Genomic DNA, 20,382 nt, shown 5'->3' with positions numbered 1-20,382 from the left:
AGTTTTTTCCTTCTGTTTCCAGTATGCAGAAAATGTATGGGAATCGATCTCTAATTCTCTCAAGCGAGCTTTCGTTCCATGTCAAGGCATTTTTTCCTTCTGGTCTGTTAATATAAAGACTTGCATCATTACTCAAATGTTAAAGCAATCCTCTGTTCCCAGCATTTACTCCACTCGGTTACAATCCATTTGATCTGTTGTTAGCTTGATTGGCTAATTTGTAATTTTTTAAAATCATTGTTCAGGAAGCATGATTCGCTAGTTCTCTTTGATTATAATCTCCCTTCCCCGGTTCCTCACCCACTTTGGGAACAGGTTGTGCTCTGCTCGCCTGAGCATGGACAATGCTCCCTGCATTCCTGTATTTTACAGTAGCTTATGTAGAATACAGAAGTGCTTGATAGAATCTATCACTGGATTCATCTGGTAGGCTCCAAATTACAACTTTCTTTCATAATTAGCTATAAGGCTATGAGTAATTAGATAAAGGCTTCTTGTGTGAGCATGGGTAATACTGTGGATTAAGTGTTTGTGACTCCTCTCCAACTGAACAGTCCTAATCACTAAGAAGAGCTAGTTGACATGGGACTGGCAAGCAAGCAATCAAGAGTAAGTGAGGTCCTAAGAATGGACCTGGATGGGATAGAATTAGCGACACAGTAGAGAGCTCACCTTCACGGCCTCATGAGGAAATTGTACCTGCAAACTGCCTTGAGAACCACGACAGTGGACTTCCTGCCAGTATGCTATTCTAAAAAACTCTCCAGTCTGTTATAACAACCTAGCACAGGTAGGTTTTGCTCAAGAAAAAGACATTCTGAATGGTTTGGGCACTAATTGCTCTTGTTTCCTTCGAATCCCTTAGGTGGCTGTCTGATACAGAGTCAATCATCCCCATTCCAGATATTTTTAATTATGTATCAAGTATTTTTTAATCTAGCTACAGATGTATCAGTATTATTGATATCATTTAATCACTACCCCTTGGATTCTTCAGTTTTGCTTACATTGGATTGACTAGCCATTTAGGAAAATAATTTCCTTTAGATACTTTGAATTTACTTCTGGTTCAAGGTAGAGGCTTAAGTTATTGAACTGTTTATAACTGTGTAATGTAAGAAACTGCACTTTAACCTGTGATTTCAATACATCCAAGAAGTGAGAGAGAGCCCTGGTTTTCTTGGCTATGAGCTCGCCACTCCCACCCTGTGTTCTCCTACAAGTTGTGGACCTACAGCACTGTTTCCAGCCCATCACTGTTGTAGGGTTAGTCTTTACTCAGTGCTATAAAGCCATCCCATCAGTGTTCTGTCTGGTGCAGTTCTTAAAGATAAACCTGCTTTCTCCCATATCATCGCAGACAACACTCAGGACTGTTTTCTGTCGCATATTTTCTAAGTATACGCTCTGGGTTGAAGTTGATCTGAATGTCCAACGGTCCATGTGCTGAAAGTGTGGCTTGCAGGGTGATGGCGGGAGGTGTGGCCTTGGGAGGCAGGGCCTGTAAGTAGGTCCTTAAGGTTGCCAAGGTCTTTTGTATATTATGGTAATTTCAGGGAAGGGTTGCTTAAAAGCCCAACTTCAGCCCTACTTACTGCCTGGCATCATGCTTCCACATGAAATCTCTTCCTCTGCACACGGCCCTGCCATTTTGAGTCTGCCTTAAGACGATGGAGATATTGAGAACAGGGTTAATAAGGACAACCAATATACTTCAGGTACATAATAAAAATTTAATAGTACAAAATAAAAATATAAAAATCAGCTATTTACTTTTGGATGTTAGAAATAATATACATAATAAAGTCAATACAGTACTAATAGTGCTACAAGGTAAGATTCCATGTTTCAGATGACAGGTAGCACCAATCAGGCTGATTGGTACCAAAAAACACATTTCTGCTTTTATTTTATTAGGAATATCTGGACTGTAGATAATGACACAGTGTATACTTGGCAAATTCTGAAACTATAACTGTTTCTATATATAAGTTCACATAACTGCAACTATGTGACCATCATTGTAGTGACCTGGTTAAATCCTCACACTGAAAATAAGAGGCAAACACTTCCCCATAGTAGTTACTAAATTGTCACGGTGCCAAAAGAAAAAGGGCCCTCTCCCCTTTTTAACACAGGTGACCACTGAGGCACATGTATTTGAGGAGTTAAAAACCAAAAGGGCAATTTTATGCTATATGCTAGGTTTAAATTTATAGTCTGATTTTTAGATACAGCATTTCTGGTCTATAAAGAGAAATAGAAGAATCAGGGAACTTTTAAGTGTTAGGAAATATAACCTTACTATTCCTTCAAAATTAAATCTTTCAATGATTTTTAGGATTGCTTCTACAGCTTGTTTTCATCAGGCTAGCTCAGGGAGAGATCCAGTGGTTGAAAATAACTCGAGAATACAAACTTCAAGGCTAAAATTTCATCTTCTAAATGTAGATATTTGAATAGAGCCCTTGACAAGAATTATTTAATGTGAACTGCTAGCCAGGATAAAAAAAATGTTAGACAGAAAAAACAAAGTCATGCTGAAATTTAAATGAAACACCAAAAGCAGGCCTTTTTGATATAGGCAACTCTTCCACAGAAAGGCAGTTGCTAAAAGTAGTTCCTGATTGCACAATGAGTTCTCAGTTGAGTCAATGCTTTGGTGAGGCGATTTAAAGAAACATACATTCTACGAGAGTCAGCTGTAGAATCCAATAAACAAGGTAGATAAAATGTGAGGAAAAATATCACACTTCTCATTTTTTTTCATGCAATAAGCATGCCCATCTTAAATCTGGTATTTCTCATAAATAATCTCTATTTCCCAGGAAGCTTGTACTATGAGCCAGGTTCAAATGTGTTCTTATAGTTGACTATTAAAGACTGTCCTGAGGATCATTCATCATTATCTGTAGAAAAAAGAAAAAAAATTAATTCACTTCATTTTAGTTCATTTTAGTTTTTTATAAAAAACATTTTCCTCTCTAAAGATTAGTTCAGCATTAAATATAATTTTGTTATAATAGCACATATTCATTGTATAATATCCAGACAGTATTATAAAGAATGAAGGTACAAAATTTCAAAGACAACTAATGTTACAATTATGTACATATAAATCCTCAGATTGCCTTGTGGATGACAAATAACTAAGAAACTTAGACCAAGATGCAGGCTTGGGACATGAGGTTTCCATATAAGACACACAATAGAAAGATAAATAAAGAAGCACACACAGTGATATGAAAAGCAAGATTATAAATGCTCATGGTAGAGTCTCTGTGGTGGGTATGCCAGGTACCACTATAGCATTCAACTTCTCTATATGGTGAAAACCTCACAACAGAATACTGTAGGACAAATGATGTATATATTCCATGTGGCTTTAATGTCTGCATACCATTACATTTTATGAGAATGACATAATGCATTAGCTATTCTTATTTACATAAACCAAAAGAATGTTTATTTTTAAAAACATCTGAATGAATTAACACACTGATTTGCTTATCACTCTGGCACCCCAGTAAATCCAAGCACCCCGTCAGACACTACGCTCTGTGCAGTCACTACTTTCTACTCATTCTCTACCTGCTTAACATGTCCACAAACCTGATCACCAGGTCATGAAAATATCCGAAATATTCCCCGAGTTAGTTACCACCACCACTCATCTTCTCTACTGCAATGTTTTGTATCCTTCTATACAGGATGTCTTCTCCTGTAGGACCCACCTGGACCCTGCCACCCACTGTTTCAGCCCACAGAGTGACATTAGTGCTTCATGCAATTTAAACATACTTTGATTACTTCCAACATCACACAGCACGCTCTCCTAGCATTCACTCAGTGTTACACATTGCTTCAGATAATGAGGAACAATGAGCACACATATGCCTACCTAGCACGAACACAGGTTAACTTCTGGCCCTACTGATTCTGATGTTTAAGAAAACTGTATTATAAGCAGTCTACTTTTCCACTTTGGTGACCTTTTCTCCTTTTCTAGGCACTTTTTTTTTTTTTTTTGTTTTTTTGAGACAGGGTTTCTCTGTATAGCCCTGGCTGTCCTGGAACTTACTTTGCAGACCAGGCTGACTTCGAACTCAGAAATCCGCCTGCCTCTGCCTCCCCAGTGCTGGGATTAAAGGCATGCGCCACCCCGTCCGGCTCTAGGAACATTTTTAAGGACACTAAATTAATATATATTTTTCTTGCTTATACTTTTCAGTATTGTTTTAGATGTCATATAAGTCATATCACATATGACTTATTTAACTTAGGTCTCTGGGCTTATGTATATTGATAGCTGAAGATTTGGTTCATTTATTTGAATAGCTGTATAGGATTTCACTACAAAAACACAACACAAAATTCCATCTAAAATGGATGTGAAGGGAAGGTACATTGAAAAAAAAAAACCCACATGCTTGGTCTGCGGCTGCTCAGAGGGAGGACTTGGTAGTCTCTGCCAATCCTCCATTGGTCACACATTCATTTGTGAAGGAGCACCTAGAAACAGTTTTGAGTAACGCACAAATTACTCCCTCTATCTGACCTCTGACTCTGGAAAGCAGCTATATATGGGCTAGGCAGTGTTAATTTTACCAACAGAGAGTTATTAATGCTCACCAAACCTGCACTGTAACAGTTATCATGGGAGCTGAAAAGCTGAGGTCACTTTGGGGGACTCAGACAATTTCCAGTGGAATTAAACAGAAATGATATTAGGCAATCACTTAAAAAGTTAAAATGTTTGTGGTGTGGTATATGCACGAGAGCAGGTATGTGTGCGGGTGCACCTTCTATGTGTGCATATGCAGAGACCACCGGTGGATGTCCACATGCTTTCCCCAATCTCTTCACCTCACTTCTGAGACACTCTTTTAAGGGAATCTTCTTTCTCGTATGCCCCTTACTGGCGTTACTTTGAATGAGCTGGATCAGATTTTGCCACAGAGAATAAAAGTGTGTAAGCATCATGCACAGGCCATGATAGTTTATCTCTTCCATGGGATCTAAAGCACAGCTATACATAAGACTGCTTGATCAGAGATTCAACTGCTCCATGTCTGGTAGCTTTTACTCAGGTAATGTATTTCACATGAGCTCATTCAGTAGTAAGTTAAAGTACGTTATTAAAACTGCTTTCTATTTTCTCCCCAGGCTGAAGAGCTGACAGCCAGGCTCTGTCCTTTCTGTTTCCACTGCTTACTTACCTCAGCAAAGCTGGCCATGCTTCTTGAGAGCTGTATGGCCCAGCCTAGCTTGTGGCCCTGTAGGTGAACGGGCTTCTGTGAAGCCAGGTGCCCTTTAGAAACCACTCAGCTGTGTCAATTCTACCTTGTGGCTGCTCACTTGACTGTTACAGCTCTCCACTGAAGGGGCAAGGCAAACTGAAAGCTTTTCAGATACTTGACAAGCAGTACTACTGCAGCCTGAGCACACTGCTGCTGACCCTTGTGGAGAGCTCCAATGAACAAGCCTTGTGCAGAGCTGCCTGAGGAAGGGCCAGTCAACGAGACCTGCCTAGACCTCACCACAGACATCCTGAAACAGAGTCATTCTCTGGCCTTGTGCTGTTAGCTTACACAATGATGTGAGAAATAACCTATGAAATCCAAAAGTTACAGGCTATTTCTCATCTCAGAACAGTACAGATGGAGCTCAAGATCTCGGGAAACTCAGGAACCTGAAAGTTTCAGATAACAGTTAAACTAGAGACTTTCATCTTAATGATCAAGTAACCGTTTATCATTTCAGAAAATAAACCACCTATTTTATAGTAGTATAACTGAAGGACATTTTCAAAGTCTTAACGCTTCAGTTGTAGTAAGATCTATAGACCTTTTGATTCTGTTGTACCTGGAAGGAAAACAAAAACCTTTCCCTTCTTAAAGCGATCAGTGTTAATCTGAATTTTAAGGCGCAACATGAAAGATGGTTAGGCACGGTGGTGAAGGGAGAGGCAGGAGGTGCATGTGCTTGAGACTATCATGTGGCAAAACCTTGTCACAAACAAGAATAAACCCAAGACAGCAAACAGACTGGAGAACTGTTTCCTCCACAGCCCGCTGGCCTCTAAGGAACAGTCGGCTTTGTTTCTGACTGTGCGAGTGTGGTTCCTACTTCGCTGTAAAGTCTCCAGTTTCCACAGTGGAGGCCTTCCTAACGTTATAATTTTACTCCATCTCTTCTTGTATGCTTATCTAACATGCCGTGCTCTCAAATATTTTTAAAATTTATTTTAATTTTTGTACCTGGATGCATTTTTAAGAGTGATCTTAAGTTGTTTTTAACAAGAGGGAATATAAATATATTTTAATAAAAATTGCATTGTTAAAATTAAATATCAAGATTTAAAATCCTCTGTTTTGGTCTGCAAATTAAATCTTTAAAGTAAATGTATTAGTTTTGGCAACCATGTTACAAATAAATTCATGCTCGGAAGTTTCTATTTATTTCCTCTGCAAAACAGTTTAATGACACATCATTGATGAGAATTATTCTAAAGAGCTTGAGCTTTCAATTAGGAGACTTAAATTTTTTTTACTCAAGGGCTGGAGAGATGGCTCAGTGGCTAAGAGTATGGATTCAGTTCTCAGAACTCATATGGTGGCTCAAAACCATCTGAAACACCAGTTCCAGGGGATCTGATGCCCTCATATGGTTTTTGTGGGAAATGTACACATAGTGCACACACATACATGTAGGCAAAATACCTGCATACATAAACAAATAAGGCATTAAAAATTCACTCAAACATTACTTACAAACTATAGGATAGTGACTTAAAGAATCTAAGGCAACAAGATCATGTGACAGGGCAGAGGGAATTTTATAGTTGCTTCAAAGTATCAGACAGGCTCTAGCATAGACCACATCAAAGCTCATTTGCTGGGAGAGTCTCATCACACATCTGCCATCTTTTCCTTCTTCTGCTCTCACTTGTTTAGAATATGAAGATACAAGAAAACTTTACCTTCCTGATAGGCTCCATCTGCCATGACTAAATGCAGGATCTTGGCATAGAGATGCTGATGCTCACTGCCCAAGATATTCTCAACTATTGTTGAACAAATTTCAATATTTTCATCTTCATCCTCATGAATAGCCTATGCCAAATTACCAAATGTAAGTTAATATGGAAGCTGCTAAAGGAGAGAAGCAATTAATAATAGCCTAGGAGCCATAATAGTGATGAGCACAGCCAGCGCTACTGGAAGGTACAATGGTGGCACTTGTATCTTAGTGTCTAATTAGTGTCTTAGTCAGGTTTTTTATTCCTGCACAAACATCATGACCAAGAAGCAGTTGGGGAGGAAAGGGTTAATTTGGCTTACACTTCCACATTGCTGTTCATCACTGAAGAAGTCAGGACTGGAACTCAAGCAGGTCAGGGAGCAGGAGATGATGCAGAGGCCATGGAGGGATGTTCTTTGCTGGCTTGCTTCCCCTGGCTTGCTCAGCCTACTCTCTTATGGAACCCAAGACTACCAGCCCAGAGAGGGTTCCACCCACATGGGGCCCTCCCTCCTTGGTCACCAATTGAGAAAATGCCCTGCAGCTGAATCTCATGGAGGCATTACCCCAACTAAAGTTCCTTTCTCTGTGATAACTTCAGCTGTGTCAAGTTGACACAAAATTATCTAGTACAAGTAGACTCCAGGCCTGCTCAACACGGGGGAAATTATGCCTAGTACTAGAAACCTAGCCACTATACACAGCTGGTGACAGCAGGGATCTTAGAAGAAAACCCACTACTACTACGTTCCTAAACCAGCCTGCTTTCTAACTACATCTAAGTACTTACCATTATAAGTGTAGATCTCACCCTTCAACACAGAAGCTTGTTGAGGTTAACCTAAACCTAGTAAAGCTAAACCTAGTTAAAATGCAGAGAATAAACCATCATAGGAATTGATGGCCCCAACCGATACATGTGTCTATCCTTTTCTATTTAACATCAGTGCCTAAATAACAGGAGGCTGTGAATTTGGGAGGGGACCCATATGGAAGAGGCAGGAGAAAGAGCGGGAGAAATGATGCAATTAAAGTTTTTTGTTTTTTTTTTTTTTTTTCCCGAGACAGGGTTTCTCTGTATAGCCCTGGCTGTCCTGGAATTCACTTTGTAGACCAGGCTGGCCTCGAACTCAGAAATCCGCCTGCCTCTGCCTCTCAAATGCTGGGATTAAACTTTAATAGTTAATGTGCCAGTGCTAACTTAAGTGGAGCCTTCAGTGTATGTGTAGGGACACTGATCCTAATGCAGTGATAAAGACAGCCAACATGTCATCCCTCTTCAGCAGCACATCAGAGAGTGTCTAGGTTCACGCACCTTTACTTTCTCATAAACCTCAAAGAACTTTTCAAAGCCCATTTCTTGCTCCAAGTGAAGTCTTAGTTCCTCTAAATGGTTAAAGACACTGTCATATTCACATTCACTAGTAGTCTCAGCGTCACTATTATCTAAAAAAAAAAAAAAAGAGGTGCTTTATGAATAAAAGTAATTTTATAATAGTAGATTAGCATCAGTGACAAGTGAATTATGGCTTCCTACATTCTTCTCCCTTCAATATCAGCAGTCTTCACTAGGGAATCTAGACATCAAAGCACATATAGAACTGTCTTACTCAGGAATCTTAGTTTGAGAATGGTTTCTTTAAGGACATAAATCAGGTTACTACAGAAAGATTCCCAGAAACCTCACTATTAAATGTTAGTTCGGAAACAAATGGAAAAAAAAATCACTTTTTGATGTTCTGAAATGAAGCAACCAAACCTATGATGAAGGCTTGACAAACATGGAACAAAACATGCAAAGACACGCAGATGCAGATGAGCCAAGAAGCATACATACCAAAACTAAATTATTAGCTTTATTACTAGAAAAAAGTCAAGGAACAGGGACCAAAGCATAGAGAAAACACTTCAGAAGTCACGTAAGAGAAGAGCTAAGAAGCTGTTGGTATGTACGTCTGTGTGCACACAGTGAGCACAAGACAGACAGAAGTACATGTCAGCTGTAAGGCTGGACATGTCCATATCAGATACCAGGAAACCACCTCCTACGTGAACTCTGAGCAGAGACAGAAACAGGCACTCAGCCGTGAGCCGCCCTGAGCACACACCTGAGTGCCATTCCTCGTTCAGGGCGCTTTCGCTGCTGGGGTTGTCCTCCTCGTCTGGGGCATCTGTGCCTCTTGCTGTCTGTTCCACATCGCTGCTTTTTAAGGCAGACTCTTCCTCCTCACTGTATTCATCACCTGGTTGCTCCCTCAGTAGCTGCTCCATTGAGGCCTGAAGCTCTTGTAAATCTGTGTCAGTTTCTTCAAATACACTGAAAGTTCAAGAGTTAAACTGGATACTGCCTAAACTTTAACTTATTTTGAAATGGTGCATTCTCTTCCACTTAAAAGTACTAATTGTGGATAAAAAAGAAGTCCGAAATAAGCATCTAGAGTTTTTAATTAAGGAATTGAGGATAAATACAACTGAGAAAAATAGTACACGACGGATACTCCACAATTTATAAACGAGATGATTTGCTTACATTGGTCCTGATTTGCAGAGGAGAATCATGTAACTATTTACCTCAGTCACTGCTTAAACTTTGCAACAAAGGTGTGTGACTGTGTGTCCCACCTGTAGGTGGCGAGTTTAAGAAAGCAAAGATGCTTATCATGTGTTTTTTAAAAAATTAATTAATAGTCAAATGTTTAAAGGAAAATTGGAAAAACCATTTTCCAATTTTAAAAGTTTATCACAATCTTAATGGAGATACTAGCTGTGTACTATATGCAAGGATTTTCATGTGAATGTATTTGAATTTTTAGAGACACGTATTTAAGGTCTTGCATAATATTTGTACTTTTAAGGCTAACAGGATGATGATACAGTGAATATAATAGTCATGAGAAATTTATGTGTATATTCCTGAAAAGAATTCTAAAATATGTAAATAGATTTTTCCCAAGAATAAAACGGCCATAATCCTCACATGAGAATTTTGTTTTCAAGGCATTAGTCGGCATATAAATGTTATTTTCTGAGATTTAAAATGTGGAATCAATTTATAGGTAAAAATCTTAAATGTATGTAGTACACTTACTAAGGAGTTTCATCCTATTTAAGTTTTATCCAAATGAAACTCATGGTAGAGACATGAAAATATAAAAGAGGCCTTATCAGTGGACAGCAAGCATCTCTAGCCTGTGTCCTTGGGCACTTGTACAGTAACTGAGAAACAGTTCCAAGACTCCCAGCTTATCTCTGAGGACATGCATGAAGGCGAGGAGTTACCTGAGTCTGATGTGTGAGGCCGTGTAGTGAGGGCTCAGGGCCCTCGGCAGGAGTCCCTGGACTAGAAATGCAATGCTAAGAAATATATAGGGCTGATGAGGACCCTTCCCAAAGTTTACAGTCAACTCCCAAATACACTCTGTGAGACCTTGAAGATAATTTACATTAACGGAAAAGAAAAGAATCATTTACACAGAAATACCTTTTTTGTACTTACGCATACTAACTAGCCATCTGACTTCATGGAAGCTACAGAAAATGATCTGATCAGAACAACTCGGTGTTTAATTAGAAGCTGAACTCATCATGTAATCTTTGATGTGAAGACAATTATGTTGACCTGCTGATAACCCACTAATTAGCTAGAGGAAATAATGGCCAAGACATAGAGGAGTTAAATTCATGAGGCCGGCCTAACTGTTGCTTAAGAAAAATGTGTGAAGATCTAATACTGTATGAAATCAGCACTCAAAAGTCTGTGTTAGGTTATTTGAAATCTGGCCCTAAGCTTAGTTTTTAGTTCTTATTATAAAATCTGGAGAAAGATATGGACCCAAGTCAGTTTCCAAAGACAAACAAGTAGATGTAGAATAGTTTTGTTACAGCTGGCTCAGCTACAAATGGTTCATTATATTTACAGAGGACAAACCCACAAACCCCATTACCCAGCACTTTGTCAACCATAAGTGCTGTATGTTGTGTTTCCCAGTAAGCCAACTAAAGTAGGAACTACAGTGACCTCCCTCCAAACCACTAGTTCCTAGCAAGATCCTTGGGTCTCTAAGAGGGCTGGTGAGAAAATGGAGCTTCATTAGGAAGAAGTACCAACATGTCAGACGCAGCAATTCTGATTCCAACTGCAGCCTCCCACAGGCTAAGCTACTCTAGCGGAGTTGCAGCCCGCTCCAGACTCCTACACTGTGCTTCTTCTAGCATCTCATTGCAGGATGTTTTGGTTTATTCCTCTGAGTTTGCCATACTTGTCTGAGGCAGTTGGAAGGCTAAAACTGCAGAGGCCAAGAAGGATTCTTATCTAAGGCTCAGCCAACATTTCCCATAACTTTCAGAAACATTGTTACATTTCTTCCTGAGTTCTATATTTCCCATGAATCACAAGAAAGGAATTTTCTGTAAGCAACAAAGTTACATGCAAACTAGCACACACACACACACACACACACACACACGCACACGCACACGCACACGCACACGCACACGCACACGCACACGTGCATGCAGTTATCTTACCCCACTCCCACATATACCACAAAAATAAAATCCCCACTGATACATCCTAAAATCAAATGTCACAAGACAGATAGGAAAGTTTTCAGCATCTCCCAGATGTAATGCAGAGGGTTTAATACTTCCCTGCTTCCCATCTCAATCCTAGTAGAATGGAGATTTCACCATTCAACAGTCATTATCCTGTGAAAAATTTTTAACCACTATTTAGTAATCATTATAGTAACATCAGTGTACTAGATGGATGTTAATGGGGAAAAAAAACAGTGAGCATAAATACAAGCGTTTTTATGTGCCTCAAATGAGACAGTAAATTATTTAGAGGCAGCCATACATTATCAAAAGGTGGATTATACTTTAACAGAGTTATAAGAGCTTGAAGGGTGAAGAAAAGGCAGTTGCAGACCATGCTCCCTCTCTGGACTTAGAAGAAAATCCCAATTCAGATGTCTAAGTGACACTGGCATTAGTTAGTGATCCTAGACTTACGTGTCTTCAGAATCAGAAGGCCCTTCTTTAATTCGCTCATCTTCAAGCTCATCCATTTCAAGACTGTCTTGATGAACGTCTCCCACAGTGGGAACATCCATTAGGGTTCTGAACAGCTTGGAAAGATCTGGCAGTGAACAGGTCCTCAGCATCTACAGAGAGATTCAGAGATTGCTCATCAGGAGGAAGAGCATTGAAAGCAAAGGGAGGGAGGAAACCAGAAGCAATACTACTTACAATACTGAAACCACGTAGTTAGATCTAAAGGGGCCTCGTCCCAGGTTAGAACACAATTTTCTTAAAGTTCAGCTCATATGAGCAACACTAGATAGACTTATTAAACACTCGCATGCATGCATGCATGTACCAATAATCATTAAAGAAGAGGCCATGAATTCGAGAGGATGTGCAAGTACACGGGAGGAGTTGGAGGGGGAGATGGAGGGTTGGAAATGATGCAAGTGTAGTACTCATGTAGGAAAATATTAAAAAAATGAATTCAAAATTCAGCTAGCATTTTTTATTTTTCATAAAGAAAGTTAAACTCATGAGTAATGATTGGGCTTTAGCATAGCAATTCAGTTGGGTCCGCTTTTAAAGAGTGGAGAGTGGCTATTTTGGAGATACACTTGGCCTTGAAATGCCAAACTGCTGGCAATCAGGCAGTGTGAGAAGCGCCCACTGGTTCTTTCTCATGTGTACTGTTTCTCCTACCTTCCTGTGGTCAACTCGCCCTGTGCAGACCTGCTGAAAGCTGAAGTAAGTTGTCTGGAGTGTGATGAAGCTCTATGATGTTCAGTCAGCCACTGTGCAGCGCTTACTTCAAGGAGTTGCTGGCTGGCTAACATGGGTTAAATCAGTGTGAAGAGAAACCTGACTTTGCTTCCCAAAGATGGGGCTGAGTGGGAACCTCATATTCAGACAGAAGGCTGTAAGGACAAGTTCTTTGAGGGCAATGAGGAAAAGCATTTATAACAACACCAAGAAGGAAGGAAGTAGGCCGACTGTACTAAAGAAACAAACCAGACAGCAGAGGTGTTGAAAATGAAATCAGTGTTGGACAAGAGCAGGAATAACTGGAATCAACCTTTCTATTCATCAACCTTTCAACAATCAGCATGTGACAAACAAGAGACAGATAGCTGTGGACCCGTCTCTGGGCTGGGTCAGCTCTCCAGGAATCTGAGGTCGAAATGTGAGTGCTAGGCTCTAAAAAGAGCTCTGTATTACAGGGAAGGCTTTGAAGAAAACACAGTGCTTAACACAGTGATGGAAATTTGCAGTTGGTCGATTTTCTTAGTGCAGCATTTCAGAATAATAAAGAATAGGTTCCCATTATTTGAACACAATTTCTATATTACACTAATTAAGGGAAATGATCATCAGTTACAAACTGGTGAAGCTGGCAAAAGTGGTAAAAAAACGAACAAAACTTAGTGCTTATTAAAGCATTTACAGATGGCAATGGTGCTGAGTATGTCTTTCAATGCCACTCAACTGCCCCCAGTGCTGGGACTGCAGGTGCCCCACATCCAGCTTTGGACTTACTAAGATTTGGGCCATGTGTGTACTGAGCCATAAGAATGTAAAGTAGGCACTTGTAACAATCTACGCAGGTTGACTGCTAACCAACAAAATAAACAGGATACATTACACAATTAAACTTGAGAATGTCATATATGCAGGCTGGGAAAATTTAGTTCATCCTAGCATTTTTTTAGTAACTCAACCCAATTTTAATTTAGTCCTCTTAATAGTTTAAAATACTTTTTTTCCCTCTGATATGTAGCCCAGGAATGTGACCGTCCTGCTTCCGTTCTGCCTGCCAAGTTCTACGGTTACAGGTGTGTGCCACTATGTGTATTAATCTAATTTTTATCCTCTACCATGAAATCATTCCATCAGAAGTGTTCTTCAAGGTGTCACGTGATTTGACACCTCTCCTCAAGACTTCCACTCACTTACAAGTGTATCTTAGGATAAAGCTTTGTGTTCACAGTACTCCTTGCTGGCCTTCTTCAGACTTTATGATTTGTTTTAACGCTTGGGCTCACAATTTTCCTGCCTTGTCCTCTGCGGCATGTGGAATCACAGTCAAGTGCTGCCACTGGATTCTTACTTTATGTTTTAAATGGATCTGCATCTTTATTCACAGTAATATTCTCTTTCTCTATCTATCTATCTATCTATCTATCTATCTATCTATCTATCTATCTATCTATCTATTCTATCCATCCATCCATCCATCCATCCACCCACCCACCCACCCACCTAACCAACCTACTTACCTATCATCCACTTGTTCGGTGCTAAGTCTGAGGTCGCACCAAGAGCATACCAAGCAGCCCACATCACACCCTGGGGTAGAACCCTGGATCCTGTTCATTTCTGTTTTGATTCTCCTGACTTTTTTCATACTGCTTAAAGTATTATTTTATTGTCTTAGAAGCAATGAAAAGTAATCATAAAAAGATGGGGCAGCCCCTAGCAGTGCCTGGAGAGCTTACTTCAGTTGAGGTACAGCTTCCCCCAACTGTATACCAGAGAGTAGTGGGCCTCATGGCAACATGAGATGGAAGAGCGGTGCTGTAGGGAACCTTGCATGCCAAGGCACTGTTCCTTTACTCTTTAGTACTAGGTAACTGTTTTTCTCAAAGTAAGGGAACCACATAAAACAGTGAATGAGTTACATGCTAGTCTTATTAGCAATTTCACATCAAGTTCTACATCAAAGAATTCTTTTACTCTTTACAAGTTTTGATATAAACTATGAATTAGTAATCCTCTAGTTATGCTATAAAGCAGTTTATTATGGGCACATTTGTTTGGCCTCTGATTACTACTGTGAATACTTCAACACTGTTCCCTCAAAACAGCTTTTACAAATAATTGCTAACTTTATTCCCCAAGCCAGATTCTATCTATTATTTAAGAATAGATTAGCAGAAGCCAGAGTCCTTGAACCAAACAGTGATTCACTGATATGAACATTTGCAAGTAAAGTTGTTTGGGGAAAAGGGTATAACATGTGACACACTGTGACACACCACAGCCTCTATGGTGAGATTTTTTTATTTTAATTTATTTTCTTTTGCAGGAAGGTTACAAGGGTGGGGGGCAGATATAGAAGACCTAGGAAATGAGAGGAACTGGGTACATGATGTAAAAGTCACAAAGAATCAATACAGAATTATGTTTAAAAAAAAATAGAATTCAAAGTAAAAGGCTTGGCATGTGCTTGGTGGGTGGGGTGGAGGGAGTGGGAACAAAGAGGTCTAAGTTTCAGTATCCTAAAACTGATGCTCCCATGAGTTGAGGAAGCTTACATTGCACACTCTAAGGCTGACTTAGTGCCTGGTCACTGTAGGCAGAATCAGTCAGACTTCCCACCTACCTGTGCCAGAAACTGAACTGATGCTCTGATCTTCATCTGACTGACTCTTAAGCCACCTCAAGTCTGCAAATTTGAAGAGGCCTTAAGGCACAGTTGTCTACTGCATTCCTTTAGTTCCCATGGGATTATAAATTAACCTTGAAAATGTTACTATCTTAGAAAATTCACAGAAGAAATTTACCAATAATTCCCCTTGACTGTCATAACAAATACAAAGTTTAGATTTTCCTCTCTACAAGTACTTGTTGGCACTGCTGCAATGTGAAAGCAGCTTTCCTGGCTGGAAACCTCTGCGGAATAGCTTTGGAACTTAATGGCTGTAGGTACCCACTATATGACTGTGGACAAGTTGCTTGTGTGTGACATGGAATGATGACAGCATTACCTGGGTGACTGTGAGCATGAGATTATTATTGTAAAGTTGCTGGAACAATATTGAAGACACTGCATACATGGTTAGTAAACTTACCTGACTAGTTTATACTGACAATGAGTATTATACACGTATTAGCCACCTTTATAAAAATCAAAGTAGACTAAAATTCTTCTCAAGAGATAACTGGGAACAATGAGAGGCTGTTTTCTAATCCTAAATCTGTATTTGCTTGAATTTTAGTGAGTTAGAATGTGTTAGTAACAGAAAATTAAGAATACTCTGTATTACTCTAAACATATGGTCTTTTTTTCTATAAATTAAGTATGGGTGAGATGATAATTTGGCAATTTGCTCTGTCAGAGAGCAAAGCTAAAAAAAAAAAAAATTGTACTACCAGACTCTTTTCACAGTATAACTGCCTACTACGCATTAATGTTATGTAGTTGTCTTGATTAAAGTTTACAATTATATTTGACAACTTATTCATAATAGCAATTCATCATAAAGGCATCAGCACTCATGGCTCTTTGAAAATGTTGCTAGCATTTTTAATAGCTGAGAAGGAGACATAAAATGATTCAAACACCCCAGGAACTAGGCAGGTCAACCATGAATGTCAGAAATCTATCTTCCTGAACTCTGCCCAATGCACTAAAGCAGTGGTTTGGCAGGACTGTGCACCTCAGCTATTCCAGATCGTGCTTAGATCAAAACTTTTGTTTTTAGAATGAATACTTTGTTGTTTGAATACAGACAATCACTGGCAAGTCACGACATCCTTCTATAAAGAAGCTGGGCTAGAACAGACTCCTGGTGAAAGTGCAGTCATTTGCTGTCAGTTATTAACCTCATCTCTTCCTCCCTTGCCCTCCAAGTCATGCAGGCCTTCTGCCAACCAACCACATGTATGCCCTTGCCAGACTACAGAGTAACCACTGCTGTGGGCTCTTCTGCAAAATGGGACTGTTGGAAAGGCAAAGGATTGGTTCCTTTACTAATCCAGATTCTGCAACTTTTAAAAGGAAGATCATGAGAAAACCACATCTTTTACTTTGACTTAAAAATTTACTGTCGAGAATCTCCAATTTACTGTTATATGTACATTTTTCATCAAACCATTGCATTTTAATTACCTTAGGAAATCTGCTATTCTGTTTGCAGTAGCAATGGACGTGAAGTTATAACTTTTTACCAAATTTAAAGGAACCAGCTGGATGTGGTCGCATATACCTGTACTTGGCAGGCATAGACAGGGAAGAAGAAAGCTTGTGGCCAGCCTGGGTAGAAATTGAGACCCTGCACAAAGAAACCTCCAGAAGAGAAATCTTTTCCAGAGAGAAAAACACAGAAAGCTTTCCCCTAAACAACTCATAATTTTCTAGCCTCAGAAATACAGCAGGGTTTATAACTTTCATTTCACTTTGACTACTACATAGATAAATCTTTTACTTAATTAACATTAATGACTATTATAATAGTTGCTAGTGGCTTGCTGATGTATAATGCACAGTCTTAAATACAATTTATATATTTGGGTATAAATCTTCAACTTGTCTGAGTCACTGCATATGTAAGCAGTGTAAAAGGAAGAAAAGACTTCTAGGACCCAAGCTTGTTTTAGACCATCACTTATAGCCCCACTGACAGACAGTGTTAATGAAAGCATTATTTTGATAGCCAGTCTTACAGTGATCAACTTAACCACTAACTACTATCTGTGTGGGTGGTTAATTGTACAATTCAGTTAACTAATGTTACATTTGGTTTTTGCTAAAAGATCTATTTAAAGTACACTAGATGAATGCCTTAGTATTGTTTCCTGAGTCTTAGGGCTCTGAGGTTATGTCTAAGGCAGCTGTGAGGTAGAGGACAAGAGGGCAAGGAGACAGGGATAACGTGAGCAACTAGTACTTCCATCTCTTCACACATGGTGTCCTTGTTTGGAAATGAAATAAATTCCACCATAGCAAAACTCAAAACATAACACTCCCGAAAAGCTCTAAGCCCACATATTTGAACACTATTAATTAGGAACAAGAATGATTGGCATCCTACTTTCTTCACACTTTGATATTTAAAAAAATTTTTTTTTTTTTTTTTTTTTTTTTCTCTTTTTTTTTTTTTTTTTTTTTTTTTTTCTCTCAATGAATGTTTACCTGCATATATGTCATGTGTGCANTTGGCATCCTACTTTCTTCACACTTTGATATTTAATATCACTTTCTTTTGTTTATTTTTTGATTTAAATTTTTTTTTTTTTTTTTTTTTTTTTTACTGTGAATGAATGTTTACCTGCATATATGTCATGTGTGCAGTGCCTGCAATGGCCAGAAGAGAACAATGGACTCCCTGGGACTAGACTAGAATCACAGACAGTTTTGAGCTGCCATGTGGGTTCTGGAAACTGAACGAAGGAAGAACAGCCAGTGTTCCTAACTGGTGAGCCTTTCTCCAGCCTCACCTCATTCACAGGTCCTAGTACCCCAAAGCCCACCGTGCTGCTCCATAACATCTTCTGTTTTAAATGTTCTCCCAGACCCGGGCCTTTAAACATCTGCACCGAAACCTTTTCTCAGCCGTGATGCAGCCTTAAGCATTTCTTCTTTTCTGGCACACTATCCATTTTCATTTCTCCTTATAAGAATTATCACAAATGTTTTCCACCTAATTTATTCCCTTTCTTGGCTACAAACATCATATCATTGCTATAAGCATAGTACCTAACAGACAATACAGCTTGATATGCATTGGCTGAATAGATGCGAATAATAACCAGTGGGTTATTACATATAAATGTGTGTGTGTGTGTGTGTGTGTGTGTGTGTGTAAAACCTGTGAATAGTATAACTTAAGGGGGATAATAGTCTAGTAGAAAATAAACAATAAAAAAATAAGTAACCAAGATGAATTCTATTTTTATGGCCACTAGGAAATTAAACAAACAGGAACCCAGGATGGAAATCCCTGTACTTAAGGCTTGTGAGGGTAATACTTGAGAGGTGATGCTTGAAAGTCTGAAATGAGTTAGAACTGAGCAGAACCAAGAGAAGCAAGCCCAGTCTGGTCAAGGCTAACAGAAAGTTCAGTCTATAACACAGAAGAGCTTGGCCACCAAGGGGAAAGAGAATGAGAACAACTTTGAGGTGAGTCACAGAGGTTCTTAATGTCTTGTCAAATCTTACAGACCACGGTGAAGAGTGAATCCAACTTAACAGCAGCAGAAAGTCTCAAGCCTTACACATAGCACTGACTTGACATGAGAGCTATAATATATCTGACTTGACAACAACAGAGCAGATAACACACACGCTGATCCCTCTACATGGAAACAGCTCTGGAACAGGCTGAGAAACGAAAATATCTCCAGGTCTTTAGCTAAGCATAGGTAATAAATCTTGATGGCTACACAGTCCTCAGGACTTACCATGCCATCCTTTCAAATAGCATGGATGAAAGTTAATATTACAGTCAAACTCACTGACAAATAGAACAGATGTCTTACTTGCTCAAAAAAGAGAGAATCATCCTTAGTCCAATTGTGCACAATGCACATTCTATACTTGTTAATGAAAAAATGTGTCTTACCATTAAAAGCTTATATATTCAGGGATACCCCACCAGACAAGGAAGGTAAAGCACCCCTGAAAAGACTTACCCTCAGATATGCCGAGGCGGATGTGAGCTACTGAGACGTATTTATTCCAGCATCCTACTAAACTCAGTCTCACAGAGTACCTTAAAAGCTGCTTCCTTGGGGATCTGCTTCTGGAACAGTTTCAAAACAGCTAGCTAGGATGGTCCAGCCCTTCAGATTGTTCCAGTCAAGACTTCAGCTAAGCCCTGCATTTCACATCACACAGAGACTAGACAACAAATATTACAGCTAGCTTTCTTAAGACTGGCCAATATCCCAATTATCTTAGCCCCCCCCCCCCCCCCAAAGACACTGTCCACAGAGAGCAGGGAGCAATTTCAAGAGAATGAAGGCCTCATTCCCAAAGGTGGGATGTGCGCTTTTCGTTCAGTTCATTGATGATGGATTGTGGATGTTTGTCGTTGTTATGGGGGGTTGGATGCAAGTTATTAATGGTCTTGGTAAGGAGAGAAATAAACTAAAGGAAGTTAGATTCAGGGATTTCTTTCTCTTTCGTTTTATTTTCTCTATCCTTCTTTCTCTCCTATTTAGAGTTAAGGGAAAAGGGGGAGATGAGATGAAAAGAAAAATGGGGATAAGAGATAAAAAGAAATTGGGGGATATAGAATTGATAAAATAAAGGGTATATTATTGAATCTACTGTTAGATCAATGAGCATTAACAAGACAAATATTTTGCATTTGGTATGGACTTTGTATATTGAAACAGGTTTAGAATTATATTTCATTACAACATACTATATATATGTTTCAACTTTGTTTAAAGTATCGTACCTAATTTCCAGTCCTTTTGAAAGTTGCTATTACAAACTATTTAGGATAATTAAGAAATGCAATTTAGCCAGGCAGTGGTGGTGCTCGCCTTTAATCCCAGCACTTGGGAGGCAGAGGCAGACGAATTTCTGAGTTCGAGGCCAGCCTG

General features: G+C 39.3%; 1 protein-coding gene and 1 pseudogene across 4 annotated transcripts in view; one reads left to right on the top strand and one right to left on the bottom strand.

The window, feature by feature from the left end:
* Positions 1–1,719: 1,719 nt before the first annotated feature.
* Positions 1,720–20,382, bottom strand: part of Nek1 (NIMA related kinase 1) — a 132,909-nt gene continuing 114,246 nt past the window's right edge. For all 4 annotated transcript variants that reach the window (XM_021218780.2, XM_029531854.1, XM_029531855.1 and 1 more), the window contains 5 exons: positions 12,037–12,188; positions 9,132–9,340; positions 8,339–8,469; positions 6,983–7,115; positions 1,720–2,909 (listed from right to left, as the gene is read on the bottom strand). In XM_021218780.2, coding sequence (XP_021074439.1) covers positions 2,896–2,909; positions 6,983–7,115; positions 8,339–8,469; positions 9,132–9,340; positions 12,037–12,188 — 639 coding nt within the window. In that variant the 3' untranslated portion in view covers positions 1,720–2,895. The remainder of the gene's footprint in view (positions 2,910–6,982; positions 7,116–8,338; positions 8,470–9,131; positions 9,341–12,036; positions 12,189–20,382) is intronic.
* Positions 19,868–20,382, top strand: part of LOC110336843 — a 1,177-nt pseudogene continuing 662 nt past the window's right edge.

The sequence above is a fragment of the Mus pahari genome, chromosome 19 (assembly GCF_900095145.1).
Source record: "Mus pahari chromosome 19, PAHARI_EIJ_v1.1, whole genome shotgun sequence".
NCBI lineage: Eukaryota > Metazoa > Chordata > Mammalia > Rodentia > Muridae > Mus > Mus pahari.
Note: the sequence above shows the minus strand (reverse complement) of the source record. Positions and strands in the feature narration are given on the sequence as shown.